Genomic DNA, 19,914 nt, shown 5'->3' on the forward strand with positions numbered 1-19,914 from the left:
GAAATCACCCAAAAATGGTGACAGCATCCAAGAAAACATTACGGAAGAAAGAGAGAGGGCTGAGAGAGATGCTGTTCTGGTGCATCAGGAAGAGGAGGAAGAGAAAGACGACCCCGCAGTATTTGTGTTAGTTGAGACAGGATTTGCTTCCAGCCTCTCCTGTTTCCTTCTGCTGCACTTCTGTACTGTGCTGTGCCAAAAACATCTGTGCTAAAGAAAGACTCATTGGCAGTCACTGAAAGTGCAGCTCTGACAAAAAGTTACCGGCATGTCTATAAATAGCTCCTGTGACAGCAAGAAAATTAAAATCTCAAATTCATCCTTGACACAGGCTCTTCAAACAGAAGAAGGAGGTGTTCCTGCTTTAAAAGCCTGATAGGAGCACTAGGGACAGCCTTCCAGAACAAAACCACGGAGGTCTTGCAAAGATTTCTCCGCCTTTTACTGAGCAAGAGGAACTCCTCCGTTCCCATTTCACAGAGCTGCGGGGACACTTGGAGGTGACGCAGCCAGCCAAGGGCATAATGCTGTGCCTCTGTGGGGCCTTTGCAAGCCCTTCTCTTGTTCAGCCTGGTCCCTGGTGTGCTAAAAGTACCTGAAGTGGGGGATGATCAATGGGACGGTGCCGGGAGTTGGCTCCAGGGGTAGCCGCAGAGATGTCACCTGCCCCGCAGGGACGAGGGCACGCAGCAGTGCGCTGTGACAGTGATGCTGTCCTGCTGCTACTGCCCACATTCAGCTAAAATCCATCCCTGGAGCCTCTCCACAGAAGCGTCACGGCCCCACACAGCTCCTGGCTGGCCCTGCGGAGCTGGGCTGAGCTGCCCGAAGCCGTCCCAGCCCCTGCGCGAGGTGCCGGGAGCCCTGGTGAGGACATACCTCCTTCTGGGGTGGGGAACTCCTTAACTTCGCTGCGAGGCCCATCTCCTCTGCCGTTGGTTACAACCATCTCAAGCTTGTAGTTGCTGTAAGGAAACAGCCGGGACACTATGCCCCGGTTTCGGTCTCCAGGAAAACTCACATACTGCCGTTTTTTGGAGACCCACAGGTTCTTCAGCAAACTACTGTCTCTCCAGAAATAGGCCTTCAAGAAACATGCATGGCAAGTGAAGCTTTTCCCGTTTTAAGTTCTTTTTCATTAACAAAGCACAGCAAAACTTTGTCTTTTCAATTAGAAGCCTTTTAGAGCGATTAAAGAAGCTCCTCGCCCCCCAGGCAGGTACCCGAGGAGGAGGCTGAGGCACCAGGGGTAGGAGCTTGGTAAGGGGTGCAAGGTGAAGCCAGCAAAGCTCAAACTGCCAAGAGCTGCCCCTGGCATCCAGCTCTCAGTACTGGGCACCGAGTGCTCCCCCTTCCTACCCGGATTAGTGGCTGTGGGTTAGGCGAGGTGCAACACGTCCGGCCACAATGGAAAGTCTGAACTCGGAGAGCCTCCGATGCGGAGCCCCGACTGTAAATCTTATTTCATGCAGACATAAGATTCGTTCGGAAAATCGACCAGGATAACAGAGCAGAGGCAGAAAAAAATGAAAGCGGCACCCAGAGAGCTTCCTTTACGCTCAGTGAATGATTGGATTTGAAATGTTATAACTGCCTGCGGGACACACGCCTTTGGTAGAGTTATAAACCCTGCTAGAAGAGCTCGGTCCAGACTTTTGCTTGTTTTGAACAGGGTCTATACTCCGTAATTTACCTTAGCAGTAAATCTCAGCATTAAAAGTAAAAAACCAGGATCAGTAAATCTCAACATTAGAAGTAAAAACCGGGATCCATGCTGCCTTTAGTTGCCAGTTAGTGCGGAGTATTGGCTTTAGACTTTGCAGGGCTTGGCGCCCATTAGAAGATGATGTAGGGACTTTGGGGATGACACAAAATCCAGCCCATCTGTACCTCTCCAAGGTCGTTTCCCCCCAGAGCCAGCCAGCCTGCGCTTCTGAGCGGCTGTGGGGCCAGGGGATGCCCCTCTGCACGGACAGAGCCACCGCAGAGCCGGTCCCTTGGTGCTCAAAGGCACACCAGGGTCTTGGGGAGCCAAGGAAGATATCTCCACCCCACCTAGACCCCGCACAGAGCATCCCAAGGCTCTTCATCTCTGCTGCTGCCCCAGAGGGGGCTCAGCGCCTTGGCTGCACCCCAAAAACGGTCAGGGTGGCCAGAGCAAAGTTTTCTGTCATCCCCACTGCAGATGTTTCCACCAACGGGGCCACCTGGGCCGGTGAGCAGGTTAGCCGTGTTAATAGTCCGCGATGGAGAGATTTGCTTTTGCTCACTCTGTACTCCTTAAGCTGTCCCTGGATGGTGTCCAGGTGCACGCGGGTCCACGTCAGGGCAACGGCAGTGCTGTTTAAAACTCTTATCCTAACATCCGTAGGCGCAGCCTTGGGATCTGGGCGGTCAGGGACAAAGCAGAGCGCGGTCAGCACACGGCGCTCCCCGCGCCCCGCTGCCAACCCGGTGAGCAGCGCCCGTGCACGCCGCCTCTGCCATCTGCTGGCACCCCTTGTCTGCTCCAGGCATTTCATCACTGGGAGAAATCGTGGCCGTTTTCTCCCTCCTTACATTCGGTTTTGGAGGATTTCCTGAAGCAGCAAAGGCAGGCCAACTCTGGGCTTCTTGGCTGCCCTCCTTTAGGCTGAGCAGCCCCATGACCGCACACATGCCCGTAGCACACCACCACTCACCTCCGGCCCCACACTTTTATCTGACGTAAGCTTTTTTTTTTTTTTTTTTTACCTCCTTTTCAGATCACCTGCCTGCACGTAGAAATCTGCCATTATTTGTGAAGCAATTCAGACACGATAGCGCTACTTCTGCTGTTTTTTTTCTACATGTCCCACCCTTTGGGACATGGGCAGGAGCACACCTGTGCACTTCTGGGTGGGAGATGTGAGTTTGGTCTCCCTGGTTTACCTCTACATAAAGCACACGTACAGGCTCTTACAGGTCCTCCCCCAAACCTCAAGCTCATTGCCCAAGGTTTCATCTGAAACCACAAAAAAACCACCTTGTAGTGCACAAGGAGCAATGCGGGGACAGCCGTGCAGTCAGGTCATGGTGGAGCTTCTCCAATAGCGACCTCTCAGCTGGGCACCACTAAGTTTTGGTGCTCAGCCCCAGGCTCCTGCCCTGTCTCCCACCCTTTCTGCCCATCCTTCCTTCCATTTGTCCCATCTCCTCTAGGAGATGCACAGCGTGAGGACGTGCTGGGTGTTATCTCAGCACCAAGAACACAGCGTTTCTTACAAGTGCTGCACTCTTTTTGCGTCCCCTTGACTTCAAGCCTAGAGTCACGGATGGCTTGCTGGCTTATCTACCTTACTTCTTGGTAATCCCAAAGTCGCTTGGCCAGGGACCCCTGCTGATTTGTGGCACTGAGAGGAACTCATTTATATCTCTTAAAAATAAAGTTGTTGGCAGCAAACCACATGTTCCTGGCAGGATAGGGATCATAGGTCAGAGTGCTGGATGCTACAGGCAGAAGGTGACAACAGCAGTCCAAAAAGAAAGGGAAAGAGAATTAAACAAGCTGGCCACTGTTGTGCACGACCAGGTGGAGAGTTTTAAAGGAAGACAAGCTGAGCCAGTGGTGTGCTGCAAACAGGAGCCCAAGCTGTGGCTTAGCTGGGGCTTCGTCAGAGGCACAAAAAGCCAGTCCAGGATGAACCAACACCGTCTCAGCCGGTGGTAGCACCTCTCATCCAAGATGGACTTGGTGCTGTGCAGATGTTGGGGACAAGAAATTTAATGCAGTTCATTGGAAGACAGAGTTGTTCTTAAGGAAATTTTACCACCTTCTAGACTGGAGGTATTATCTGGGTCTTACAGAGGGAGAGGCTGAGTGGTTTGGGTCCTGCAGGTACCTGCAGACAGCCCAGAACAGACCCAAACCTCTTTCTCCCAATGCCTGGAGCTGGATTTTTGTGCCAAATCAAGCAGTGCTGTGAATATAGCTGGGGCGTGGGTGCCCACCCCTGCCCTTGGATGGGATCCTGCTCTTTGGAAACACTTACGGGCTGTGGCTGAGAAAATACTCACAATCTTCCCCCGAGTAGCCGATGACGGTGTCAGGCTCTGGTGCTCTGCCGAAGTCGTTCTCTGCCTGCACTTTGATCTCGTAGGGGACATAGATGGGGGTGTTCCAGACCACGTGCCTCGGGGTCTTCACTGTCTCGTTGTACCAGCTCCCGCGTGCGTCCCTGCGCCTCCATCTCACGATGTACCTGAGGTTGGGCCCGTACGCCTGGGTTGCGTTCAGGGGCTTAACGGAGCAAAACAGAAAGAGAAAGTGAGGGGGGGAAAGAGCAGCTGCATTTCTCTGCTATGGAGCTCCAAAAGGTTCTGCTCAGCAGCTGCTTCTTAGTTCATGCTCCGCCAGCAAGCCTCGAGGAGGGTCTGTATTTTGTTCCCAAAGAGAGTCATACCTACTCCTTGCCCTGCAGACCCTAGACAGAACCCCAAACCATACCCCCATGCCTTATTTCCCAGCCCATGCTCCCACTGCAATTCGTAGCCTCCTTGCACACTTTGGCTTATTCCTGGATGACACCTGCTGGTCGATGGAGAAAAGCAGGAGCTGCTCTGTAAGCCCCATGTATATCAGGCTCCTGAGCATCCTCCCTAACTTCTATCTGTGGTCCCGCATCTTTCCTTTGTCTTCCATTGTTGCAAATTATTTTTTTATCACAACTCTTCTTGCAGGCACTAGCAATAGCCTCTCTCATAGGCGTATCTTCTGCTTTTTATTTCCTTTATGATCATTAGGGTTAGGGTATTCTGTGCGGTACATCGCACGTGCTAGAAATCCTGAGTCCCCTACATTTGAGCATCTGGATTGCAGTCAAAGAAAAACTCACCGTCCAGGTTATCTCCATGTTGTTTTTTTGGGTCCCTGCTCCTTGAACTCCTGTTGGGTTAATTTCAGGACCTGATATTCACATTAGGGAGAAAAAATATCAGTTTATAATGCTGAAAAATGACCGTTTGTGTGGTTAAAACCCAGTTACTGCGCAAGCCCAAATTACTTCTGGAACAGCAGCTAATGGCCTGCTTTTTCAAGAAGTTTTAACTTCCCATTCAGGTTAATGGAACATGAGATTCTCTGCACTGTTGAAAACCAGGCCATTTATTTAGGAACCTTTTTTTTTTCCCCAAAAAAAATGTCGCCCTAAATCTTTAAAAAAGACCCATTGTGAAGCATCCCTGGGAGCCGAGCCTGACACTTTTGAAGTCTGAGACAAGCAGAGCAATGTCACAGCACAACACTAGGTGCCAGTAGATGTTGCAGAAGCGTGTCTGCAATGGCCAAGAAATGCAGCAAAACTCCTGAGCTTCCCGTGAATTCCTCCCCTGAATTTTCCCAGGTTTTCTACAAAGCACAGGGCACCGGGCACACACTGCAGAGCCGAGTCTCGTCGTGGACCGGAGCACACTTTACTCCAGCATCGATCTGGGCCCCTGCCCAGCTCTAGCAGTGGACAGTGAATTAGCAGTTTTGGAATAAAATCTCTTTTGCTTGGGGCCACTTTACACTTGGGAGTCTAATTTTCCAAGAGACTTCTGAGCTTCCTGTGGCCAGAAAGGAAGAAAGATTTTCTTTAGAAAGATTTCTTTACAAATGGCCTGCCTTCAACAGCTTCTCCCGGAACAACCACTGCAGGAATCTTTCTGTTCAGGCTCTGCTGCTTTGCACAGCGCCACTCCGAGGTTCGGGGATGTGGTTTAAAAAATCACAGCCCAGCGCACGACCGCATGGTGCAGCTCATTCCCTGTGTGAGCCCTTCGTGTTCTAGGAGCTGGGTTCCCACCCCACAAGGGACAAGTCTGGCATTGTCCAAATCACAATAAACCTTCTCCAGCACACCCTAGGTGGGGATGCTGGTGGCCAGCTGCTGGGATGGGGTGGCTGGTACTCACGCGCCCCGTTGGTCTGGTATCGCTCAGAGGGCACGCTGGGCAGGCTGCTGCCCACGTCGTTCACGGCAATCACCCGAAACTGGTAGTTGACGTACGGGGAGAGGCTCAGGACGGCCGAGTTGACGCTGCCGGGGTACCTGGAGTGGTTGTGCCAGGTGCCGGGCTGGAAGCGGTCCTCCTCGAACTGCACGATGTAGTCTAGGGGGGAGGACGGAGGGCTCAGCCCGGCGGCGGGGTGCCCCGCACGGCTCACAAGGACGCCTCCCTCCATCCACCCCTCTCCCAAGAGACGGGAGAGCACGACCGCTGACCTGTGATGGGGCTGTTGTTGTCATCGCCGGGAATCCACGTCAGCCGCACGCTCCTCTCGGCCAGGTCCGTCAGCTCCAGGTCCCGCGGCCGGTCGGGGCGCTCTGCGGGCCCAGCAAAGAGATGGGTGAGGCTGGGTGGTCCCAGGAGCCCCCATTCCTATTGCTCCTTTGGGGCAGGGAAGCCCTGGCCGTGCCAGCCCAGACCCGCGCCAGCCCAGACCCGCAGGAGGACATGTTTCATGTCCTTCTGCTTTTGGTGAGCTAGTGCATTTTTATTTTTATTTTTTAATACAAACGTGCTCATGTCCTAATTGCACCTCACCTTGAAACCCGACCCGTAGGCACCGACATCGTCTGATGCTGCAAGCACGAAGGTGGCTTAGCAAGGGGATACATGATCTTACAACAAGCTACATGCCACCGTTCTGAAAATAATTGCAAACAAACAGAGTGGAAAAGACACCAAACCTAACTGAAAATACATACTTGGTTAGAAAACGCCCTGGGCACAATTCTGGTGTCTTTATCCTGTCACAAACCATGTGCTCCTACGGATCCAGCTGATGCAATAACAGCAACACCTTTTCCAGGTAAAAGTCAGGGAATTCAACATGATTTCTTTTCTCTACCCTCAGGGCTCACCATTTCCAGCTATGGGTAAGGTGATTTGTGCACTCAAGAATTGGCACTGTGGGACACGAAGGGATGTGTCCTTCCTACCCGTGCCCATCTGGATGGGATTTCAAGGACAACTTGGGCAGGACTTGGAAACATCAGCTCACAGCTTGGTCACCTGCTACGCCTAGCTTTTCTGCTGGAGTTATTGACGAGGCAAAACAAAAATCAACTTATGAAATAAAATAAACCAAATGAATTAGTGACGATTACCTTTAGGTAAGTCTCTCAAGCGGTTAGCAGGGACTGCTGCAAGGTAAGACATTGGTTGTTAACAGGGTTAGTTTAGTCATTAAGCTTGGATGGTGAAAGGAGCACCTGATAAATATAAAGTCACACACACAGTCAGATTTCAGGAGGATCCAAACCTCCCTGGGGACCAGAGTAAGCAAATCCTGCCCCCAGAGACCCCCAGCACTCTGCACACCTTTCTCCATATTTCTAGTACACTGCAAAGGGGAAACATCAGCCCGGTACAGAGTTAATTAGCTATTAGGGGATGAGGAAGGGAAATAAGCCCAGTCAAATTATTAGGCATATGGGATTTATGTCACACTCCTGCCTTTGTAGGGCACGGTGGGTCTATACCAGTATTGCTGGTGGGGTGGGGTGCTGAGATGAATGGAGACCCTGCACAAGAGTGGAGGTGGCCAAGAGCAGGAGCTGATAAATCTGGGTGGTTTTTGGAGAAGATCTGTCATAAATGAGTATGGGAATGGGTTTCAGTTTGTTGCTCCTTATGCTGCTTCACTCACCTGCTGGGTGTCACACGGTTCTCAGCACCCTCAGACTCGGTTACGTTCGCTCCCAAATGTAGGGCTGCTCTCTCAGAGCTTCCACTACCACCTGGATATTTTTAGCTGCACATAATAAGGTTTTGTTTTTTTTTTTTCCTCTCTCAAATGCAAGTTCCCTTCTGCTCAAATCCGGTGGCATTGTTTGAGTGAGTCTGAGGTCAGGTTGCATGTCCTTGCTGAGTCCTGCAGCAACTGAACAACTGCTCTGCCAGCAGCTCCCTGAGCACCACCCCTGCGTTAGAGGACAGCTCTGCGCCCACAGATCCCCCTTTCAGCCTGACCTTGAAGTCAATCTATTGCAGGGCAAGTACAGCACCTAGCTCTGTGTCAGCATACTGCCAGAACACCTTTACCTAAGACAGTGAGGTAGGCTTTAGCTGAATCCTTGTCCAGCTCCGTGCTGGCTACGCAGGTGTAATCGCCTTGATCCTTTTCCGCCACGCCATATATCGTCAGACCGTCGTCTTCTTTCTTCATCCTTAAAGGGTTGAAAGCAATAACACAACGGTTCCTAAGAGCTTTAGGCAGCAGGATTGAAGCCTAACTGTTCTCTGATAAAACACACAAAACAGCCCAAAGAGAACAGGAGCACCTCGCTAGTCTGAAGATTTTATCAGCTAAGGATGCATTGAGTTATTCTTGGAAACCTCATTTCCTAAGGAATCAGTGAATCTGCTCTGGGTATATGTCTGGGAGAATAACACCTTTAGGAAGCCAGGCCTGTGTCCCGTGATCAGATCTCATTCCATGAGAAGCAGATCAGGCTATGGAAAGGAAATTACAACCGTACCTCTCACAGCTGATAAACATTCATTTTGAAGTAGCTCGTTATTAACCCATACGTTTTATCAAGGTGTCCTAAAATATCTGTAAATAAAACCTCAGATCAATGCCTTGATTTACTGGCAAGTCAATTTTAACTGCTAGGCAGCCTCTGTTGGAAGGAGCTAATAACGCTGAAAGCATCAAGAGCAGCAGATGTTGCCTAGGTGGAACTCAACGTTTCTCCTTATTATCCCTGGTGACTCCTGAAGCAGTTTGCAGCAGGGAGTAAAAATCCCAGCGATTTTGGAGAGACAACACAGAAATGGTAAACACAAACCTGTTTCCAATGTAGAGGGGTGCATCGTCTTTCAGCCAGGTGACCGTGAGCTTCAACGTCGGGTCATGCTTGACGCGGCAGTGGAGGCGAGGCATGGAGCCCCTCTTCACCACTTGGTCCTCGGGGCCTCGCACAATCCTGGTGGGGTCTGCAAAAGTCACAGAGGAAACGTCAGGGGCTGAGCTGCGGGGTCTCAGCTCAGGAGCTCGATCAAAGCTTGACAGCAGTGTCTCTTGGAAAGGACAAATGTGCACGTCAGCTCGCTAAACCATCTCTGCTACAAATGCTTGCAAATAAACTCATTTAACAAACCATTCATTCATGCTGACCCTTTAACAAATGCCCACTTTTCTGACTCAGCAAACAGCTTTGCTGAACAGGGAAAACCCAACAGAAACCTGATTCTGAAAATGTTTTATTGCCAGCAGTTATTCTTGATGCACTCTTTGTGTTTCTTTTTGCAATGCTCATGGCATCTCACAGCTTGATATCCACACCAAGCCCTTCTAGAGCTTCAGTGTACCCATAACTTTGTTTTCCCCATAAAGAAGGAATCTCTACCCATTTCTGTATCCCAGCTCCAAATGTTATAGTGCAGACTGTCGCAGCGCACCATCAACCTCCCTTTACATAAACGTTCATTTCTGCAGCAAGTTTCAGAGGATCCAAGAGCACATTTTGCTCCTGAGCTCCCACCTTTGACTTCCAGGCGAACCTGAGCCTCCGCTTTGCCCAGGATGTTGGTGGCGACGCAGGTGTAGATGCCCTGGTCCTCCTTCCGAGCCATGTTCATCTCCAGGCTCCCGTTCTCGTGCGCTTTGTAGTTCCCTCCGTCCAGCGTGTTTCCCTGGCCATTCTTAAACCTCACAGCCGTACAAATAACTCTTGTAAGGGAAGAAAGAGCAGGACACCGCCCCGGCCAGCCCTCCCAGCCGGCAGGGGAAGCGCTGCCGTGCTTACCAGCGCAGGGTGGGGATGGGGGAGCCGAAGAAGGGGCAGTCCAGCCGGGTCCTGTTGTACTGGATGACTTTGATCAGCTGGTTTCGAGGGGCCAGTATCCGTGGTGGCACGTCTGTAAGCACCAGAGACCCAGCTACTGAACGAGAGCACAAACCAGGCCCTGCGCTTCCCAATCCTGTCACCCATCTCCTTTTTTTTGTTCACTGCTCCTTATTGAGGCTTTCAAGACTCAACAGAGCTGCTCCATTCGCTCCTATTTCTCTTTCCCTTTCCAGCTTCACCCACAGAACAGCTTACACCTCAGCTCCAGCAGCGCTTGCTCACCCTTTGCCTGGCTTTGCGGGTATATGACAATGGACTTTCAATCCCAAACCTAGCTGCAGAGGTCGTGTGTAAGTGTACATTAATCTCAGAGCAGCTAACAAGAAAGGAAAGCAAACAGGGAAAACATCCAAGGAAAACTTGAGTACGGGGTGTTATCTTCCTTACTAACAGAAGCAGGAGCCACCGTTCTGCAGGGGAGCATTGCATGCCCTGACACCCTGTGGGGTCCTGACGGCCACTTCTGGGGTTTTCATTCCCCAGCCAGGCGCGGAGCAGCTGCACGGGGCTGCCCTGTCCCCACGGGCACCTACCCAGGACGCTGACGAAGGCGTTGGCCAGGAGGTAGCCGTGCTCGTTGGAAGCGTTGCACTGGTACACGGCGCTGCTGCCGATCTGGGTGTCTCGAAATACGATGGTGTCTCCAGCCACCTCACGGCTTGGGTTGGGCGGAGAAGCTTCAAAACAGGAGAGACGGAGAGGACACATTAAATCAAAGCTTAAATTAAAATTCACAAGACCCTGTATTTTATGATGTGTCTTTCCCTCTCAGCCCAGATAAAGGGAGATGGTGGCACATGGTGTTCCCAGCCTCCAGACGGGGTTCAGCTGGCCCTGCCCCAGCCAAGCAGGTGGTTTGTGTGCTGCAATGCCTGGACCCCGCACAGCACCCGGCGGGTGCCTGGCACCCTGACGGCAGCTCTGGCTTGTGCTCAGCTCCATTTCTGCAGAGGAGGTGCAGACCCCCCCCCCCCCCAACTCACCTTCTATGGGCTCCCCGTTCACCAGCCACTGTATCGTGGGCTTGGGGTTCCCGTTGGCTCGGCAAACCAGCCTGCCGTCCTCGCCAGGGGCCAAAATGAGGTTCTGGGGCTCGTCCAGCCAGTATGGAGCAGCTTTAAAACACAAAAACATACCAGTTACACACGTAGTAAATTGGACCAGATGTCCACCAGAGGTTCCAACCCAAACCATTCTGTCTTCTGCAAACAAATGCAACTGGGGAGCGGAGCCCACAGCTCCCACTGCCTGTAGGGCGGGTTAGAGATGCTGATCGGGCTGGATGCAGCACAGCCCACGTGGGAAGCCCCCAGACCGCACTTTCCCCCCTCAATTTCTGGCCGTGAAAGTGAAGAAGATGGCAAGGTAAAGGCGACGTACCCTTCACTCTCACCGAGATCGTGTGGCGGATGCTGCCCATCTTGTTCGAGGCCAAGCAGAAATACTCCCCGGAGTCTTCCTCCGAGACGTTGGAGATTCGAAGAGCCTTGTTGAAGTTCTCCAGCTTGGTCTTGCCTGCGGGGAGCTCACCTCCTTTCTTGTACCACATGATGTCTGGTGCTGGTCTAAGGAGAGGGAAGGAGATAAACGCACTTGCAAGATGAGAAAAACCTTCCTAAGAAAGCAAGAGATGATCCTGCACGTGGAACCTCTCGAACCCAGGGAGGAGGACTGCTGGGCCACCCTCCTTCCTACCACAGCCCCTAAAACTGGACCTGAGCTGGTGAGGAGAGGGGTTCATATCCCCCCTCATGCCTGGGGATGCTGGAAGGTGTGCAGCATGGTGCAGCACACCACGGGAGTGCTGCCAAAGTCCCACCCCGTGCCCAGGACGCTCCTGCAGGCCCATGGACCCCCAGTGTCCTCACCTGCAGTTTATACAGCAAGGTAAGGAGCACCTAAGTGATCTGCAAATAGCTGTCTGGACAAATCGGTGGGAAACTATCCTTGCACAGCAAGTATCCAGAGATACTTCCTTTTCCGAACAGTACTGCAAAACTCAGCTCTCTCCTTGCATGCTCTTATCCCTTCTGTAGGTTATGGGAGCGTCGCTAACAGCAGTTAACAGAAACGGAAGGGAATGCTCCCTTCTCGTAGCCAAAGGTGTTTCCACCAGCGATTCAGCATTTGAGCTGTAAGAGCACTGGGGCTGCTGGCGACCGCCCGCTCCCGTGCCCGGTACGTACACTCCTGAAGCGATGCACTCCAGCAGGAGGTCCACCCCCCTGAGCACCATCTGGCTGCTCGAGGTCCCGTACGGGTACATGAAGCTGGGCGTCGTTTCCGTAACCCCTCGGGCTGAAATCAGCAGGAAAGAAAAACAAAAAAACAAAACCACGGTGCTTTTAAATTCTCCTTCTCTGCAGCAATAAGACAGGGCCAGCGATACACGGCGCTTTTGGGGGAAGCTGGCAAGTTCCTGGCCAAGCCTGGCACACAGACCTCACCACAAAACATACCTGGAAAACTAGAGAAGAGCTTAAAGTCATTTCTAAAGGAAAAAGACTGGGTGTAGAGAGGATGCTGAGCAGACAGAGAGGTGGAAGAGGAAAGAGAGGGTGGGCAGAGGGAGCGGGGATGGTGCACCAGGAGAGCCCGGTCCCCGCGGGGCAGCACCCATCCTGCCCGCCCCTGCCTCCAGCACAGAGACGTGGGCTGGGGTCGGATGAGAGGTGGAAATGCCAGTGGACAGAACACTCAGTGGAGGACAGCAATGAGAAATGGGCACAAGAAGGGTGTATCGGACAGCTGAGCCGCTTTACCACGGAGATGTCCCCGACACGGCGGATCCCAGCAGTGCCGGGGGCTCTGGCAGCACCCCCAGGTTCCCACTAGTACTGGGAGCTGCTGGGTGGAAGGACCGAGCCGTCTGGAAATAGAGCTGGAGGATGGCAGAAGACCAGAAGGACAAATTTGAGGACTGGACAGGAAAGTTTAACAGGAGACAACCAGGGGAAGAGACAAGACAACTCCCTACAGATACACACCGTGGGGGTCTCTTTGTGAGAGAGGGAAAAATATATTAATGGAATAAATCCCATTAATAATTGGAATTATTAAACTAGATCTTGATCAGTGAGGGCAACACAGGATGAGATGGGTTTGAAAGCAGCAGTAGCGGAGACAGAAGTTATGAGATTAGGAAATGGGGCAGGACAGGCAGGTTTGGCACGGGACCACTGCAAATAGTGAAGCAATTCAGGGGGAAAGCCCACCCTGGGGTAGGAGCAAGCTCTTGGGGCACAGACCTAGCCCTTTTCTGCTGGCCCCAACAGCTTCGTTAGCCAAATGAGCCGGTGGCAGCCTGGCTGTTCCCTCACCCGCACCGGGAAGCCCCCAGCTATTTGGGAAGTCTGCCTGGGCTCTGGTACAGGGAAAGGGCTGGGAAGAAAAAGGAGAGAGAGGGCAGAGACGATTTATGGAGTTCAATTGGGAAAAGTTTGTGGCCAGGCCCCTCGAAGGAAATGGAAGAAACAAACCAAGCAGGAATCAAACCATGCCTTTGAAATGGCTCCACACCCACCGGGGCATGGCCACACTCACGCATCATGTCGCTCCCACACACCGACAGTTAGTGGCCGGGATGGGCTCATCAGAGGGTTAATTAATTATTTGGTTACTGGATTACCAGGACAGGCACATCTCGAAGGGACAGGTCACCGGGCAGGCGTGTTGCTCTGTGCTCGCCTGCTTCTGGAGGTGTTCATTTCCCCGGCTAAGAGCCGCTCACCCCCGCCAGAGCCCTGCGGATCGGTGGCAGAGGCAGGGGCGAGATTTCTAATCAGCATTTATCAACAGCTCTGACCAGACCCGTGAACTTCTCTCTTCTATGTGATCAGGAGAGGGGATGTACCATTTTATAAGTCAATATTGGCTTTTATTCGCCAGCAATCTGCAGCCTGTTTGGACAGGCTGGGTGCCTCACTGCGATGAACCCGTTTGCTCGGGAGCCCAGGGTATAACTGGAAGAGATAAGCAGCAGTGCAAGCCAAATTTTACGAGCCATATATTAATGATGAACATTAAAAATAAGGGAGATAAATTAGTATGCTATCCACTTGTTTAATAAACCTAACAGCAACACTGCGTAGCTGAGAAGCTTTTGCCTTAGCAGAGGACTACAGATAAAGGTTTTGCTATTTCTAATAGGACATGGCCAGAAATTATCTCGGGCAGAGGTACCAGCTCTGAGCTCACGGCAGCTACAGCTGGAAGCTGTCAGACAAATAGCAACGTCTCACTCCTCTGCTTGGATGGAACAGAAGAATAAATCCCACGGCTGTTTATTTGTGCTCAAAAATAGGCTCTGCTTCCGATAGATTGCTGCTGTTGCCCCCACCTCTATGAAACTGGACCCGTTCAGCTGCAAACAAAACATCTCAAAACCAGCCGCATCTCGCCCCGAGGAACCAAGTGCCCCTCCCCAAAGTCCCGACCTGACAGCACTTAAAAATTGCACATCAACTTGCAGATCGTTCCCACTTAGGCGATAACAGGAACATGCGCACCCGGACACATCCCATCTGCTCGCCTCCTGCACAGCCAGCCAGCTTGCAAACATACCACGGGTTTGCCAAAAAGAAGAACAAAAGACTTTCACTTCCATTATTTAAAAAGGTGATGAACTCCTGCTGATAAAATTCTCAATTAATCCTTGGAGATCCTTTTTTCTTTCAGAGCTGCAGACAGTTTGCCGGGTTAATTTCTCTTTGCAGGGGGGAAACGACTGCTCCCACTCTGAGCTGTGGGGTGAGGGGGCTCAGCCACATCCCCACCATCAGCCTGGTCCCGTGGGTGCTGTCCAGGACATCACCCACCCCCTGCACTCACCCACCCATGTCCCTGAGGGGCATGACAGCTCCGGGGCAGGCTCCAGGGGAGGGGATGGTGCCTCCCAGCTTGCCTGCATCCCGCTCTGCAAAGCCTTCAGCTACCCCAAAACCTCCTAAATTCCTAAAAACCGGGGGTACAGAGGTTTCTGTCCCCTGCTGCCCTTCCCCCTAAGGTTCCTTGCCATGCTGCGGTGGGTTTCAGCACCCAGAGAGATTGTTGCGGGCAGAAACATGGAGTTATCAACAAGAAAAAGGGCCGAGGATCACAATTTTTTCACCAGTTCGTGAATTATTAAGAAGTTTCTGGTTTGCAGCTCACTTTTGCACAGGTCATTGAGAGGGCTTGGGTTGGGGATTTGAATCCACCAGACCCATAAAACATTCCAGGGGACGTTAAGTGCAAACAGCCCATCCAGCGCCAGGAGCAGACAGTTTATTCCAGGCAGCTACAAAGAGAAATCAGTAGAAATCTATGAGCCTGTGCAGATAAGGTCTGTATTTCATACCTGGCCACCTGACTGGTACCTTCCCTTTTCCCTGAGCACACACGTGCAGCGGGAGACTGAGGGACCCCGACCAGCACAGGACTCTCCCCCGAGCCCACGAGGGCTGCGGACACGGAGTCGTGCGTTCCCTTCGAAGCACAAACACCGCCCGCGCTGCTCCCGTCGCTCGGGGAGGCGCAAGCTGTATTTACGGCTCTCGCCACTGTGCGCCTACCGGGGAGACGTCTCCTCCCACGGGCCTCTATTAAACGTGATTCAATTTGTGCACTTCCCATTGAAGCTGGTTTTGCCTGCAAGCCCCTCTCACAGCCGTTTCTGCGAACTCTTTCAGCCCACGCCCAGCCCGTTCGCTGCCCCCACCTCGTCCAGGTGCTGCTGCAAGCTGCCCCTGGGTCCCCAGCACGCTCAGACCCCTCAGATAAGCCTCCCACTCAGACCCAAGCCCCATTTCCAGCCAGAAACGTTTTCCCTTTGTTGCCTCTCAGCCATCTCTGCCTCTCAGAGGAGTATTTGCGGGGGGAGAGAAATCCCCCGTGGCTGCGTCACTTGGCAACACGCGCAGGAGAACCTCGGATCTGGCTCAGGGTCAGATCCCCCTCGCCCCAACCTTTGGTAGGCAGCAAGATCCTGGTCCCTGTTCCCAAACCAAGCACGTGTTTCTGGCAAAGACAAAAGCCAGGAGGCAAATCGCTGCTCAGCACCACTTGAACTCATAGTTACGCTCCCACAGCACCAAAGCCCCCCCAGCCTGGCTCTCCGGCCTGGCACAGAGCAGGAGCATGAAGAAACCTGGGGCTCCGGGGGGGAAAACAGAGAGAAGGGGACGAGACGGGGGCATAGCGGGATCCCCAGCAGTGCCTGGTGATGGCTGCGCTCCCAGCATCGTGCTCAGCCCCATCTCCCCATTCTGCTTCCCCAGGCAGTGAAACCAGCCCGGGCTGCTTGCCCACCTCGCCTGGGTTGTCCCATCACTTCTCATCTATTTTCAGGGACAGGATCATGCCCCAGGGAGCCACACAAAAGCAGTCTCCAAAGGGAACCTCCCTGCTCAACACGTGTAACCACACCGCAAAGACACAAAGCACTGAGAAAACCAGCTACTGCTTTTTTTAACTCCCAGCCAGTGCCCGTGTTTGGCTACAAGTGCAATAGATGCTTGTTCTGAACACAGCAAAAAGAGGGATCGTGGGTCTTATCTTTAATTCAGGAGCCTTTCCTGAGGTCGAGCCGCTGGACTCGCTCACCCCCAGACATTTCCACTTGTGCCAGATCCTATTAACCCAAATACCTCCCGAGCTGAGCTCTGTGTATCCAGTTAATTAGCTTAAACCTCGATCATTTCAAGATGTCAAAACTTGGAGGGGGTTTGGTCACCGTTGGGTTGTTCGGCTCGCTTCCTCGCGTTGGTTTTTGCAAAGTTTGGGTGACAGACGACAGAAGGGACCACACGCATCCAGCGGGGGCGCGCACGGGAGGCACGGGGATGCTGCTCGCAGCCAGCCCAACGCTCGGTTAGCACGGGGTGAGTCGGGTTAGGCACAGGGGGGTTAACACGTGAGGGGCTCCAGAAGCCAGTGTAGACTCACCACTGTACATGTCAGTGTGATTTCGTAAGGACGTTTCGTTATGGGGTTTCTCTGCAATAAACAAAAGAGCGTGAGCATACCGAGTGGCACGGAGCGTGCGGCGGTGCACGGGGGCACGGGGCAAGGTGACACGGGGACCAGAGCCATGGCCCTGGGGACGGGGCAGGCGGCAGCAGAAGCAATAGAGAGGCACTCGGAGCACGGCTGCCTTAGGAGACAAACAGCAACATAACACAGCGACACGGGAGAGGAAAAGAAGATTGTTTTCCTCCTAAGAAACGGAGAGACAGTTAAATACATGAAAAATACCACCTAATCGTATCACAAACATTTCCTCAAAGTGTTTTTCTCTTGGTATAACAACATCTGTATCTTCGAAAAAAAAACAGTTCAATTTTGAGAAGAAAATGATTTTTCTCTCAGGGAGGTAAGCGTATTCCTGCTACTTTATTCCAGCATAGAGCAGACTGGACACAGCTAGGCAGCGGCATAATGGTGCAGAAAGGCACGGAGAAGATGAACAAATAAAAAAAATAATAACAATTAGGCTTTAAAAACATAATCTACTACAAAATCCCTTTTAATTACCAGACAATTAAAGTAGATTGCGTTCCATGAGAAACCATCAGCCCTCAATAGCACGCTGCTCTCATTTACTGCCAGCCACTGCCAGCCCACCCGACCTGCAGGCTCCTGCATGGGAGAGTGAAGGAGCCCAGCAGCCACCCAAGCTCTGAGCCACCAGAAAAATGCTCCACAGGAAAATAGGCACAGACGTGCCACTCGCCCCAGTCCTTGTGTTTATCTCTCCTTGCATCAAGAAGATAGGTAGCAAGCACATGCAATCGTTTTCCAGCAGCCTGTGACTTTTCTAAGACAGCTGATGCTCATGGCTTAAAGCAGAGACCACCGAACAGCCTGAGACAAACTCATTGCCTCTGAACGCTGTGCATATAAAGATTTTTTATATCATAATAGACAAAAATTGGAGCCTCGGTTCTTTAGCTTACAAGGGTTTCTTGGGGGGGTCTGACGTAGCATCTGCATCTGATAATGCAACAGAAATTTCCAAAGGAAAGCTTACAGAGAGGGCCCAGTGCCACCCAGCCTGGGAGCAGATGCTGTGGAGGCATCAGGGTGTAGCTGCTTGTAGCTGCCTGCACAGAAATCCCCCAGCATTTCTCCCTTATATTTCTCTAGAGCTAAACCAATACGCCAGGCTAAAAGCCTTGGAGGCCCCAGTGAGCACGGATCTTTGTTTGCCAGAATTTCTGCAGCTCCTGCTAACTCAGGGCTCAGTCCTTCAGCAGGAGGTAAATGTTGGCATTATTTGGCCAGCTCTGCAAACAGACAAATAATATTCAGAGTGAATTACATGCGCACACTCCTCGCCACCAGCAAAGTGCCTGCTTACAGCGTTTATATTGCTGATTCTCCACTTGTGCTTTGCACAGAGGGCAGGGTGTTACGACAGAAGTGCCAAACGCTCCCGGCCCTGTCTGCATCTCAAGTCGCGCTTCGCTCCCTGCTCTCGGGAGGCTTTAACAGCGTTACCTCCGGCCTCAGCTGCTGTGAGATCTGGTTGAGCTCTTAGAGCTGGGGCTTAGGACCGATCCCCACACCAGAGCCAGCTCTCACACCGCTCGCAGCCGAGGTTGTGCTGGTGCTGTGCACATGATGGAAGCACCATCGCAAGAGCTTCGTGCCCTGCAGCGCTCAGCTGGTGGCCCCCTGCCCGTGTTCCCACCAGGTGGCTGGTGGAAAATGCCCTGGCATCAGGAACCGGCCTCCTCCCGAGCAGCCTCCCTGCTGGAGGGGAGGCTACCAGGGCCCCCTGCCCATGGAGGGGTCGGGGGAGCCTTGTGCCTGCTCCACCTGCCCCCCAGGGATACTCCTCACCGAGCATCGCTGGCCATCCTGAGCACATCCTGAGCGTTTCTGGCCATCCTGAGCACATCCTGTGTGTACCCACTCAGGCCCAAAGGCTCCAGTCCTCCTGTTGCCACGTCCCAGAGCTGAGCGTCAGCTCCTGGACAGCCGCTAAGTCCTGAGCCTTGTGTGAGGCTCATTGGTCAGGCAATGGACACACACTCGGTCCCCCCGTGCAGCACCAGCACAGCTGGGGGTTCCCCATAAATCTAAACCTGGTGCAAACAAAGGCTATGGTTTGTGTTTCAAACGTTTCAAACTAGGGAAAGATCACTTGGCATTGTACTTCTCCCTAAGGATGGGGGAATGCCCCATCTGCACTGCAGTGCTTTCCAGTTCATCACAGTTGCATGGACCTGCACCGAGCATCTCCCTGGGGCACTGGGAGGAAACCAGCTCCCCCTCACCACAGGGCAGCAGCCCGGGTCCTGCCAGTCCTCATCCCAACTTCTACCATCCTGAACAAAGGGAAGGATGCCACTCTTCTGCCTGGTAGGTCTCAGGGATGTCAAGGACTGAAGCAGGGTGCCTGAAAGGAGAACCCTTCCCAGGGTAGGCTGGGGAAGACCCACCCGCAGCGATCACCATGACACTTACTGGTTTTCACCTTGAGGGTGTAGGGGTTTTTCTGCTGGATGGTGTGGGTGAAGTGGAAGCGGGCGTTGCAGCTGTAGTCGGTCTGGGCATCCTGCAGCATGACGTTGGAGAAGTAGAGGTCGCCGTTCTGGCCCTGGGAGACACGCTTGTCCTGGTGGATGGGTTCCATGGCTGCACGGGGGGAGTTCGAACAAGTCAGAGCCTCCTGCAGGTGGGTGACCCCGTGAAGGCAAAAAGCAACCCCCCGACCCAAGCCACGTGTGGGTGCCACCAAGGTCTGAGCTAGCAATAATGACTCTAAATATAATTAGGGTAAATGAACCCTGCAGGTGGGTGATAGAGGGGAGCAGAGGGTCGGGCTGGGCAGGGGCTTCCCCGACTCACAGCTGCTCATCCAGAAGATGACGGGAGAGGGCAGGCCGGGCGGCGGGTTGCACTGCAGGCTCAGCGGAGCACCTTCATCGACCTCAATCACATCCACCTTCTCCTTGGGCCACAGGGGAGACTCTGCCACAAGAAGCACAGACACCACGTGAGGAAGGCAGGGCGGCTGCCTTGCAGATCCCTTCCCTCCTCCATCCCGCTGGGCCTGGCCTGGTTTCAA

At 52.8% G+C, this 19,914-nt stretch overlaps 2 protein-coding genes across 9 annotated transcripts in view; one reads left to right on the forward strand and one right to left on the reverse strand.

The window, feature by feature from the left end:
• The window catches only part of RBBP5 (RB binding protein 5, histone lysine methyltransferase complex subunit), a 92,146-nt gene extending 85,246 nt beyond the window's left edge, over nucleotides 1-6,900 (forward strand). The window contains exon 14 of the mRNA XM_040536161.1: nucleotides 6,860-6,900. Coding sequence (XP_040392095.1) covers nucleotides 6,860-6,885 — 26 coding nt within the window. The 3' untranslated portion in view covers nucleotides 6,886-6,900. The remainder of the gene's footprint in view (nucleotides 1-6,859) is intronic.
• Nucleotides 1-19,914, reverse strand: part of NFASC (neurofascin) — an 84,698-nt gene that overhangs the window by 27,942 nt on the left and 36,842 nt on the right. For 3 of the 8 annotated variants that reach the window (XM_040536143.1, XM_040536144.1, XM_040536142.1), the window contains exons 6-23: nucleotides 19,695-19,817; nucleotides 19,311-19,481; nucleotides 16,785-16,835; nucleotides 12,047-12,158; nucleotides 11,241-11,425; nucleotides 10,844-10,975; nucleotides 10,394-10,537; nucleotides 9,759-9,870; nucleotides 9,495-9,661; nucleotides 8,799-8,946; nucleotides 8,050-8,174; nucleotides 7,113-7,148; nucleotides 6,225-6,326; nucleotides 5,914-6,111; nucleotides 4,854-4,924; nucleotides 4,036-4,258; nucleotides 2,271-2,386; nucleotides 880-1,084 (exon numbers count right to left, since the gene is read on the reverse strand). In XM_040536143.1, the coding sequence (XP_040392077.1) occupies nucleotides 880-1,084; nucleotides 2,271-2,386; nucleotides 4,036-4,258; nucleotides 4,854-4,924; nucleotides 5,914-6,111; nucleotides 6,225-6,326; nucleotides 7,113-7,148; nucleotides 8,050-8,174; nucleotides 8,799-8,946; nucleotides 9,495-9,661; nucleotides 9,759-9,870; nucleotides 10,394-10,537; nucleotides 10,844-10,975; nucleotides 11,241-11,425; nucleotides 12,047-12,158; nucleotides 16,785-16,835; nucleotides 19,311-19,481; nucleotides 19,695-19,817 (2,421 nt within the window). The remainder of the gene's footprint in view (nucleotides 1-879; nucleotides 1,085-2,270; nucleotides 2,387-4,035; nucleotides 4,259-4,853; nucleotides 4,925-5,913; nucleotides 6,112-6,224; nucleotides 6,327-7,112; nucleotides 7,149-8,049; nucleotides 8,175-8,798; nucleotides 8,947-9,494; nucleotides 9,662-9,758; nucleotides 9,871-10,393; nucleotides 10,538-10,843; nucleotides 10,976-11,240; nucleotides 11,426-12,046; nucleotides 12,159-16,784; nucleotides 16,836-19,310; nucleotides 19,482-19,694; nucleotides 19,818-19,914) is intronic. The other 5 variants (XM_040536145.1, XM_040536146.1, XM_040536149.1 and 2 more) reach the window with 5 other exon arrangements.

This window comes from Cygnus olor, chromosome 24 (assembly GCF_009769625.2).
Source record: "Cygnus olor isolate bCygOlo1 chromosome 24, bCygOlo1.pri.v2, whole genome shotgun sequence".
NCBI classification, from domain to species: domain Eukaryota; kingdom Metazoa; phylum Chordata; class Aves; order Anseriformes; family Anatidae; genus Cygnus; species Cygnus olor.